Here is a 12,371-nt window from a genome sequence, read left to right on the forward strand (position 1 = left end):
ATTTTCTTAACTACTTGGTTAAGAATGTAGTTCTTAACCAGTCACTGCTGTAGGATAGTTGTTGTGCAAAGCTTTCAAAAGGATTACAGAAAAAACTTACAATTATACCTTTAAAGCAAAATCTTTGATTGCTTGAACCAGAATAGTTCTGGTACTAAAATCATGATCACTTTGTCACATGTGTTTTATTGTTCTTCACATGATCTGATAAAGCAGGACAGCAGGCAGGAGAAAGTTTGCAGATTTTTTTGATTATGGAATAAGATGTTTTTGATTATGGAATAAGATGTTTACACATTAAATTAAGTAGGTTAAGTAGGTTGAAGTAAAAAGGGCTTTCTATCCAGAAAGTCAATAATCTTCTTCACCCAGAGTTGGTTTGGATCCACACAGATGTGGCGTCCTTTTTTTGTTATTAAACTGAAAGAAAAGAAATGAACATTATGTAATTTTTTCCTAAAAGCAAAAAAATGAAATATAATTCCAAACTTTAGCATAAAGCCTACTATGAACAGGAACCCAGCTTGCAGTACTTACATAACTGCACGTCTAGCGCAGCGGGAATCAGTCATGTAATATGAAAAGATGAGATTTTTGTTTACGATGTTTCTGAAGAATTTAAAGCAGCATTCTTTGGGACCACTTGAATCTGAAAATAATATTAATGCATTGGTGAAAGTCTGATTAAATAGTCATTTTCTGGGTGGAGGTGGATTTTTCCCCTGAATGGGTAGAGAGATGTCAGTTTTTTAGAACAAGAACAGCTTATGTGATTTTTCATTTTACTCCAAATATTACATGGATCATGTTGATTTTGAAATACTTGTTGGACAAAATTCTTAATTAATTCCCACTGTTTACTTTAAACAGTTCATGTGTAATTTATTGAGTTCAAACAATTTGGCCAATTTAGAGTTTTGTCATGGACCTAATTTAAAGTGGAGACTGAATTACTTTATGTCTGACTGTATCAATGTGTTCACTCTAGTCTTCAGTGCARGATGTTGCTGAAACAGAGACGTGTGATTGGACTGAGCTGGACCAATCAGAYAGTCATGTTCATATCAAACCCTTCATTGTGTCATTGTCTGTCTAAACTAGAGGATTGGCTCACACAATGCTTCACTGAGACTCTTCTATCGTATTTTCCGCACTATAAGGCGCACCGAATTATATGGTGCACCTTCAATTAATGGCCTATTTTAAAACTTTTTTCATATACAAGGTGCACCGCATTATAAGGCGAATAGAATAGACGCTACAGTAGAGGCTGGAGTTACGTTATGCATCSACTAGATGGAGCTGCACTAAAAGGGAATGTCAACAAAACAGTCCGACTCCGGTCGGCGAGGAGAGCCTTCTGCGACTGGGCCGGGGCGTGGYCGGACGATGGTCACCCTTCTCCGTTTGCRCACAGCATGTTYGTGGAGAACGTGGTGCTAAAGGACCTGCAGAYGACCTGATTCTAGACGGTCGGTAGGTAGATAGATAGGTCAGTCAAACTTTATTAATAGATTACAAACCAGCGTTCTGACAACTATCCCAGCATGCACCACACGCTTCTTCTTCTTCTACGGGCAAAAATGAAGTCGGTGGCTGCTTACCGTAGTTGCTAGACCTGTTGTGGCTCAGTATCGGTCCATAGATAAGGCGCACCGGATTATTAGGTGCACTGTTGGCTTTTGAGGAAAGGTTTTTAGGTGCGCCTTATAGCGCGGAAAATTTCAAAATTCCCATACTTCATTCCCATAATGACTGTATATGTCGATGATGTGGCCATTAGTGGAAGCTCTGTTAGCGAGAGCCTCGAAATGCTTGGTGGCTTTTTTCATGAACTTGGCATTGTCCTTCTCTGGTTCTGGTTCRGATTAAGTCTTCTGTTTGCCATTTGTCCTTTGAGCACWATGTTCAATGAAACACTAACTCTGACAAGAGTCATCTAATTACTTGACAAAAACAGAAAATACCATCAGCAGTCATAATGACCAAAAAAGGAATCATCCAATCAAGTCTCTGGTGGTTCAGGTCTGGTTACTATGAACTATAAAGTCTTTATTCCAGGAAGATGATGTGGTTTTCAGCTACACTATCATATACATGACATGCATACATATGGCTACRGCCTACATTTAAATACTTCCTTAAATACTTCCTATCACCAGTAGATGGCAGTGTGAATATTTCTGAAGTTWGCTTGTTGGCCTCTGAGGACAGGAGCGCAAATATTTTATGTCTTGTTTGGGTCCAGCTGGAGTAGGATTCATTTTGAATTATAAAAGCAGCATACATACTGAAGAGAAAACATGTTTCATTTTGTATTTAGCCTCAGTAATGTAAGTGTTTTAGACAGATAGAGGCAACTTCACAGGATATAAGATGAAAATCTTGCCTTAACCAGATGTTTGTTTTTTTGTTTCAAAACTATAACACATTTACTTGGATGAGAACCAGCTTTAGTAAATACTCACTTGCACCTCTTGCTCCTCCATAGCCCTGCCCAGATCTGAAAGGGCTACGGTTGACTTCCTGCTCAACGGGTTGGGTGATGTTGATTTCCTGATTTTTAGGAACTGTTATTTTTGCAGCAGGAGCAGCTTCAGTGGTCATTCCTTTCCCATTTACTGCAAGTAATGCATAAACATATTGGTAAGTCACATACAATTAAGCATTGTGTTTAGAAATGGGGTCCAACTGACCCCACACACGTAAAACTTGTATCATTTGCCTCAGTCCTCACATGCACAASAGTTAAACCCAAAATCCTTCATAGCCCTGGCAGGTTTAGATTTAAAATGTACCTACTTAATCTGAGAAGTATGCTTTTCCAGAGTGCTGGGATTAAATCTTTTTCAGATTTCTTCTGTTTTTGTTTTTCTGTTGCACTTTAATATTTCAAATCACATTCAAACTTAAACATATGATAATGATAATGTACATAAACACATAATAACAATTTTCAAGTGATGATTTTTAATAATTAAGGACAAATCTATATAAAAAAATCAACACCTATGTGAGAAAGTAATTCTGTCATTGTCAAATCAAGGGAGGAAATCCCATTTCTTTATTGGGGGGACCATAAACATTGACATTTTTTAAGACCAATTTTGGGGGGATTAGCAAAGTTCCAGTGAAATGTAATATAAAATATGGTGAAAACTATTTGTTATTGTGTTGACCAAAAATGACTAGTAAGTAGCAATGAATAACAAAAGTGTTTTTCTCAGTAAACAACCTGTTGAGACCAATAGAAGTCAAACTAAGATTCAAAGGTCGTTTAGATATGAGTTTGGGGTAACACTTTATTTGAAGGGGGTGAATAAGACTGTCATGACACTGTCATAAACATGACATAACACATGCAATGAACATGAATAAGCCTTCATGAATATTTATAACTTGTCATAAAGCATCATTCGGTAAATTATGACACTTTTGATACAAAGTTGACATTATCCAAAATGTCTTTGTTATGACACTTGACATTAACAAAGAAATCATTACTGTTTAAACTTTACCTTTATTAAAATAAAGATACCTAATTTTTAAAGTGCAATCAGTAATACTTTTAATAAATTTATATCAGTAATGATTTCTTGGTGGCAAAAGGTGGCAGTTTATCATGATTCAGCCAACGTAATAAAATTACAAACTGCAGTCTGATTTTTTTTTGTTAATGTGCTTAGGAGCCCTCCAGGGGACATCGGAATTTTTTTTTCTTTTGCGTCCCCTTGCATTAAATTTTGCTTACAACATTTGCTATTGCTATGTATTGCTAGGTACAGTCATAAATGTCAATTTCAAATGTCAAATACATACACATTTAAAGAGCCTCAGTGAAAACGTGGTTATTCTTAACTCTTTGATTGAAAATCAATTTGTTCACTGCATGTTTATGTCTATCTGTATAAGGTTGAGATGGAACTGAACATGAAAATGGCCCATCAATCATTCAGACCACCAACACAAAAGAGACTCAATCAAAACTGGCAGATGACTCATTACCACGCGATAATAACTCTAAAGTAGTCTGGCTGTATCTTTTCTTTCCTACTTATGTAAAGTTTCTGTTTATAACATAATAATAATAATAGTAATTTCTGGTTAGGTTTTCTGGAAGAAATATCAACAACATTGAGATCTTCAGATTTCAAACCAAGTCATCTAAGTCTTATCAGGACGTTCTGTGACGGTGTTAATGTCTTCATCTGGACCGCTGACTGATGGTCCAGCTAATGTCCACCTCCTGTCAGAGTCTGGCTGGAAGTGGAACTCCCTCGTGAACATTTGTGTTTCGCCTCCAAAATGGACAATGATTTTAGGTTAAGAGTGTTTTCTAACAGACGTATCAAGAACATTTAGATCTGACCACATCACCTCTCAAACTAAGTCTCACCAGGACGTTCTGTGATGGTGTTTATGTCTCCATCTGGACCGCTGGCTGAAGGTCCAGTTGATGTCCACTTCCTGTCAGAGTCTGGCTGAAGGCAGAACTCCATCATGAACGTCTCATCAGAGCTGCTGATGCTTCTCCTCTGCACAAACACTGAGAGACACAAAACTGGTTATAGAGCAGGTCACAAGATCACATCCACTCAAACATAAATCTCAACTGCAATCACCTTTAGTAACAAGAATTGGACCCAGAAATGGTAAAATTACATGTAAGAGCTTAAACATATCCAAACTCCCATTTTGTTAAACATTATGTACACTTTTTTCATTGCCCCCAAATGGATGGAATAGTTGTTTTGGTACGTTTTAAAACAGGATTTCTGAATCGTTATGATGTTATTCTCTCATCAAAAACATGGAGTGTTACTTTGATTTCGTCATGAATGCATGAGAAATACTTGAATCTCCCATGGCAACCATTCACAGTGTGCTCTTACAAAGTGCAGCCTGTTGAAGAGCACCCCTGCCCTCACCCACTCAGCTCCTTCAGACTAGCCAGCAGCAATTAGCAAAGACCTGGCAGAACCGCGTGTCTGCTTAGTTCATTATATGAGCAACTTCTCAGTACAACACTCCTAAGAATGTTTGTAAATGGCATTATGGACAAGCACTGTTATGACATGTTGAATGTGGGGTGTCAAAAAGAACAGGAGCTTCTTAAAGAGACAGTTGCACAATTTCAAGATGCCAAATAGCAATGCTGAATTCCTTTCAAGTCATATTTGATAGATATAGCATTTTTATAACAACTGAAGGCAATGTACTTACTTCATTGTCCAAAAAATGGCACTATGTTAGACCTGTGGCAGGAAACCAACTAGTTTTAATGAGCTCTTTTCTGAAGGAGTGCTTAAATATTTGGTAGAAACTTCCTGTTGGCCACAAAGAAAGTGAAGTTTCTCTCTAACTTACTAAGGCACTTTTCCATTAGAGCGCCTCTGACCGCTTCAGAATGCAACACTTTGTGAGGGAATGAAAAAGAAAAAAAACAGGGGTGAGCAATGAATTCCTTCAAGACCAAATGAAAAATATAGGTTTATTTTAGTCCATCAGAACCAGAACCTTGAGGTTCTCCATTGCCGAGTGTCACTGCAAACAGAGAGTTGACACTATCCGCCCACCATACTGACAATGGGCGGACTGAGAGTATGGTGCTCATGGTCCGCCCACCATACTGAGGAACAGAGCATATATGGAAAAGATCACTGGGGTAGAACCGAGCCGCACATTAACCACTCAGTGTGCAACCTGCCAATGGACAAGCGCTTTAAGAGGCATGTAACAAAATATTAGTAGGTGTGTATAGGTGTGTGTGAGCCTCCATGTTCAGTTCTGACTGTTGATTAGAGAGAATCAGCAGTTATTCAGCTTGATGGACCCAAATTAGCTTTTTTGTTACAAATCATTGCAGTTTCATGGTACATTGAGAAAGGCTGGGGTTAATTAAAATTCTTAAGATACTAAAGTTTTATGACATTCATACTCATAATGAGTGAATGCAAACCTTTCACCAGAACTTTTGCATTTACTGTAAATGACATCCTATAAAGGATCAACAGGAAGTCTGAATGTGACTAAATACAGATCAGTTCAAACTATGTCACATCAGCAGCATCAACATTTAAAGGTTTCTCTCCTTTAGTTGCTCTTACCTGAGAAGTCCAGATCTGGAGTTAAGAAAAAGGAGATCCAGACGACATTCAGCAGAACCACACTGATCCAAACTACCTGCTGCATGATTTGATCTGCTGCTGATCTCTGACTTCACTCAGTCAGGGAAGAAGACAGACTGTGAACATCGGCGTGATTAAGACGGTGTGACGTGTCTGTGATGAACATTTTTAGATCCAACCACAACCCTAACAGGATATAAGCTAAAGGAGGTTTGGTGGTACAGTACTCACACTACAACTGTCACAATAGGCATAAGTGGTCAATAAGGCGTCTGCTCTTTATCATGTCTATAGTCTTTGGCAGTAGAAACTCCTCCCCCTGAATACATGATCCACTGCTCAGCACCCAAAGCTCACTCACATCTCCACCCACCCTTTTCCTGAATTTTATTTAAAGGGACGGAGACATTTTATGATGACACAGAAGTTCAAAGTAAGGATTATTTTCAAACCACCATTCCTGTAAATTCCTGGAAGCCATGTTGTTTGTTCTGTTGCAGAAAGTGCTGCTGATAACACAACGTTAATCACTGTGACTCTCAGAGTTCTGAATGTTTTGCTTGTTACCATCATACTTGTTCTGCTCGTTAAAGTTATTCAACTCCTGAAAGGTAATTTATGAAATAACTGGTATTATTTTGATTGAGATCTTACATTATTGAATTTGTTTTAGGTCCATTTAACCCCAGAGATCCTGTATCTTAATAATATATAATTTAAAAGTTCAAGTTCAACAAAGCTCTGCTTAGATTAAATCTCTCCCACATTCATAGTGTTTTTCATTTATTCTCAGTAATAATTCATTGTTTTTGTTATGTCTACCTTAACAAGATAAATCCGTGTATGGCTTATAACCAAAGAACGAACCATACACGGATTAAGATAAAACAAAACAAAACATTAGGCTCTAAAAAAACTCCTAGAACAAATACTGTGGCTAAGCCTGTCACAAAAAAATAATAAATAAATCAATTAATCAAGTAATTACATAATAAATGAAAATGAACACAATTTCCATTCCTATGAATAATATTTTTATGGGCAATTCTGCTCAGAGACCTCATAATCCATTTTATTTGTAGTTATGATTGTAGTGGGATTTCTGTTTTCATTTTATTTGTTGTTTTTAGTTGATCTGATTTATTTTGGATATTTAAAATATCTTCCAGTTCCAGTGTTTTATTCTGTATAAAATTAAAGTATATTTGTTTTAAAGATGAGTAGCTTGGATTGATTTGCTATTATCAATTGAAAACAATATAATTTATCACAATAACTGCTGGGACAATTTATCATTCAGTTTGATCAGAATGTGTTCAATAAAACTTCTGAACTATCATCATCGTCATCATCATCATCATCATCATCATCATCATCATCATCATCATCATCATCATCATCATCATCATCATCATCATCATCATCATCATCATCATCATCNTCATCATCATCATCATCATCATCATCATCATCATCATCATCATCATCATCATCATCATCATCATCATCATCATCATCATCATCATCATCATCATCGTTTTCTGTCTCTGTTTCCCAGGTGATGATTTGGACACATCCACACCTGATTCAGGTGAATCTACTTCAGTTATTTTCTCTAAGTTGGGTTTAGCATCAAGTCTCTTCTTTTCCTTTTAACTTACAAACACAATGTGTCTTTTTTAACTAGTGTTCTGGTGTCATTTACAGAATCCTGGGTCAACAGTGAACCAGAACTGAAGTTCTGTTCTCTCTGTTTGGAGTTTAGGAGGAAGTGGAACTGCAGCTCCAAGAGATTCTGATGTTGTGGATGTTTAATGTCTGAATTAAAATAGTGGAAGAGACAAAACCACATTTTTTATTTCAGCTGGATCTTTGTCTTAATACTCCAGCTTGTGTTAGAAAGCAACTAAGGAGGTCAAGGTCAGTTAAGTCATTGCCTGATTTCACAGAAACAGAAACTCTGTGATCTGAGGAAATGATTTGGATTCTGAGAACTGTTAGCTTTATAAAATAGTTCATTACTTTTTTTGCATTTATACTCAGAGTCTTTCTTCTAAGTAAATCCAATAAAACTGTTGACCTAATTATTAAAGATAAAGTAGAAACATCTAGTTTTAGTGAGGGAGTTCATTACAGATCAGATCTGATGCATTTTGTTGCATTGAACTAAACTCTGCTGCTAAAGATTCAACCACAGTTGATCTTTATCAGTTTTGTGTGTAAATAACTGATCAGTGTGAATGTTTGAATAGAGGAAGTTCATCTTGATTAAAATAATTTTCTCAGCATCTCAATGATGATCTCAGCTTCTCAGTTAGAGAAGAGTAAACACAGAGAGCTAAAACAGAAGTAAACAGAGTTAGTGTTAAAATGTAGCTGAAGTTTGGTGGTTCATGTGACATTTCTACAATAAGTCTTTGGTTCTGCAATAAAACTGTATGCAAACAAAAATACCTGTATATTAAAATATAAATATATTGATGTTGGCAATGCATTTTAAAAATTACAGTAAATAAAATAAACTTATAAGATTTGTGATTTTTTTTCTTACAGTGAGTCTGGCAGGATAAATAGATATATGAGACATATATTCCTATCTAGCTATAGATTTCTCTAGCCTATCTCATACATGGTTGTGTAGCAAATTCTTAATCTTTGCTTGATTCAGAAAAATAAAACAATTGTTGAAATTAAGATCTTGTTCTACTAATCATCAAATATAACTTTTTGTGTGAATGTGATGATAAGCATTTTTTCTGAAATGAACTGAAGTCATTCAAAAAAGCGAGACACCGATGTGGCCAATATTATAGGAAAGAATAAAAATATACCTTATTATCCCTTAGAGGAGAATTTTTTGTCATTTTAGGAGGTTTTTATTCATATTGCACTGATCTATGCAATATGAGACTGAAAAATCAAAACAATGTAAACATTAATTAACTTCTCTTAGAAACACACTGTCAAAAGTCATAAATAAATCATGAAGTCTACACTTGGAATCAAACCCACAACATTGCAGTTTCAAGACAAGCACTTTAATTTTAAACTAGCGTATTAAATCACTCCTCCTGAGTAGATGTATTTCAAGTCTTTAATGGGTCTTGTCTGTTTGTGTTCCTGTGAAGCACTTTGATATACAGGTCCTTCTCAAAAAATTAGCATATTGTGATAAAGTTCATTATTTTCCATAATGTAATGATAAAAATTAAACTGTCATATATTTTAGATTCATTGCACACCAACTGAAATATTTCAGGTCTTTTATTGTTTTAATACTGATTATTTTGGCAGACAGCTCATGAAAACCCAAAATCCCTGTCTCAAAAAATTTGCATATTTCATCCGACCAATAAAAGAAATGTGTTTTAATACCAAAAAAGTCAACCTTCAAATAATTATATTCAGTTATGCACTCAATACTTGGTCAGGAATCCTTTTGCAACCTTCAATGCGGCATGGCATGGAGGCAATCAGCCTGTGGCTCTGCTGAGGTGTTATGGAGGCCAGGATGCTTCGATAGCCTTAAGCTCATACAGAGTTTTGGGTCTTGCGTCTCTCAACTTTCTCTTCACAATATCCCACAGATTCTCTATGGGGTTCAGGTCAGGAGAGTTGACAGGCCAGTTGAGCACAGTAACACCATGGTCAGTGGTTTTGGCACTGTGAGCAGGTGCCAAGTTGTGCTGAAAAATGAAATCTTCATCTCCATAAAGCTTTTCAGCAGATGGAAGCATGAAGTGCTCCAAARTCTCCTGATAGCTGCTGCATTGACCCTGCCCTTGATAAAACACAGTGGACCAACACCAGCAGCTGACATGRCTCCYCAGACCATCACTGACTGTGGGTACTTGACACTGGACTTCTGACTTTTTGGCATTTCCTTCTCTCCAGTCTTTCTACAGACTCTGGTACCTTGATTTCCAAATGACATGCAAAATTTGCTTTCATCTGAAAAAAGTACTTTGGACCACTGAGCAACAGTCCAGTGCTGCTTTTCTGTAGCCCAGGTCAGGCACTTCTGCCTCTGTTTCTGGTTCAAAAGTGGCTTGACCTTTGACCTGGGGAATGCGGCACCTGTAGTCCATCTCCTGCACACGCCTGTGCACGGTGGCTCTGGATGTATCTACTCCAGATTCAGTCCATTGCTTCCCCCAAGGTCTGGAATCGGTCCTTCTCCACAATCTTCCTCAGGGTCCGGTCACCTCTTCTCGTTGTGCAGCGTTTTCTGCCACACTTTTTCCTTCCCACTGAGGTGCCTTGATACAGCACTCTGCAAACAGCCTATTCGTTCAGAAATGTCTTTCTGTGTCTTACCCTCTTGCTTGAGGGCATCAATGATGGCCTTCTGGACAGCAGTCAGGTCAGCAGTCTTACCCATGATTGCGGTTTTGAGTAATGAACCAGGCTGGGAGTTTTTAAAAGCCTCAGGAATCTTTTGTAGTTGTTTAGAGTTACTTTGTTGATTCAGATGATCAGGTTAACTGCTCGTTCAGAGAACCTTTTCATGATATGCGATTTTTTTGAGATAGGATTTTGGGTTTTCATGAGCTGTGTGCAAAAATCATMAKWAWWMAAWMAAAGACCTGAAATATTTCAGTTGGTGTGCAATGAATCTAAAATATATGACAGTTAAATTTTTATCATTACATTATGGAAAATAATTAACTTTATCACAATATGCWAATTTTTTGAGAAGGACCTGTATATTGTCCATAAACCAGAACACATAAACCAGAACATAAACTATTTCCTGCCTGGCCTGATGGGGGCAGGTCCAGCAACATGAGCAGAAACCTTAGAAAAAAACTTTGACAGTTTGTATTCCTTCTCTCTCTCTGCAGCAGCGTTCATTGGCTCTCGGTTCTTTGCTGCAATCAACAGGAAATGAAGAACTCTGTCCTGATAGCAGCTGTGCTTTACAGCTTCTGTAAGTATTGACTGCTTAATGACTATAAATGCATTACATACAGTAGATACCGTGTACAGAAATTACACAGATTAGAGACTACTGATAGAAACAGTTTCTGCTCTAATTCATATTGATTAACTTGTTTCCTCTTTTGTTTCAGGTTGGACGTCTGGTTCAGTTTCTGAGTCTGAGATCCTGACAGTTCATCCGGGTGAAGATGTCAGACTGCAGAGCGCCAACATGTTCCAGGACGGTTCAGTGACGTTCTGGTTGAGAGTGATTAATGAAACCAAGACCAGTTGTATCGCTGTGATTAATGGAGTTAGTACAACCATTGACCACTGTGAAGGATTTGATAGAAAATCATTTGAAATGACTATAAACTTCTCCAATATTTTACTCATAATTAAACATGTGAATATCTCAGACACTGAAACCTGAAGCTCACTGTGCAACATTTACATGTAATCGGTGAGAACATTTCACTTTATGTTGCTCTGTTATTTTGGTTTCTTTTTAGTTTTAGTTACTTCCAGTGATTTCATTCCATACTGATATTTTTTGCCAATATTTTTTGTCTTCTTGTTTTTGCTTGTTTGTTGTTGTTGTTGTTGTTGTTGTTTTTAAATAAATTGAACAGACAAAATAAGTGGTAAAATTAATTGATTTTCCTGATTGTATTAAAATTTTAAGTCTGATTTCATGTTTGTTGCAGAATAGCCAAACAACATAAAGTTGATATTTCCTGGACCTGAGAGTGGTTTGCTCATCATCATCATCATCATCATCATCATCATCATCATCATCATCATCATCATCATCATCATCATCATCATCATCATCCTCATCATCATCACTTTTCTGTTCATTCAAATGAAGAAACTTCAAAGAGGTAATACTGAAAGTAAAATAATGTAGAATACATTTTGCTCATTGGTTTTTATGACCTGTGCATTTTACATGACATAAATGTTTCTTTTAAAGTCGTGTAAAAATCAGAGCACTCTTTTTACATTAGATGTGATTTGTGACATTATTATATGTTTTTGTCAAGCTGCACATGGAGACAAAGACAAACATCAGCTTCAGGTCTAATTTCAAATTTCTCCTGCATGTTTTATGCCATTTACAGATTCTTGACTCGACTGAAGGTAACCACCCAGCAGACAGCAACACCAGGTGGAAGAGAAGAAGAGAAGAAGGGAAGGGAAGGGGAAGGAAGGGAAGAGAAAAGATAAGATGAGAAGAGAAGAGAAGAGAAGAGAAGAGAAGAGAAGAGAAGAGAAGAGAAGAGAAGAGAAGAGAAGAGAAGAGAAGAGAAGAGAAGAGAA

At 36.9% G+C, this 12,371-nt stretch overlaps 1 protein-coding gene across 1 annotated transcript; it reads right to left on the minus strand.

Moving 5' to 3' along the window:
- Positions 1-311: 311 nt before the first annotated feature.
- LOC103480215 (uncharacterized) lies at positions 312-7,180 on the minus strand. The gene is made up of 5 exons (XM_017310304.1): positions 6,108-7,180; positions 4,397-4,546; positions 2,469-2,621; positions 538-649; positions 312-420 (listed from the first exon to the last, which is right to left on the minus strand). The coding sequence occupies exons 1-5, from the start codon at positions 6,190-6,192 to the stop codon at positions 312-314; spliced, it is 609 nt and encodes a 202-aa protein (XP_017165793.1). The 5' UTR covers positions 6,193-7,180.
- Positions 7,181-12,371: the final 5,191 nt, after the last annotated feature.

The sequence above is a fragment of the Poecilia reticulata genome, linkage group LG18 (genome assembly GCF_000633615.1).
Source record: "Poecilia reticulata strain Guanapo linkage group LG18, Guppy_female_1.0+MT, whole genome shotgun sequence".
NCBI classification, from domain to species: Eukaryota; Metazoa; Chordata; class Actinopteri; order Cyprinodontiformes; family Poeciliidae; genus Poecilia; species Poecilia reticulata.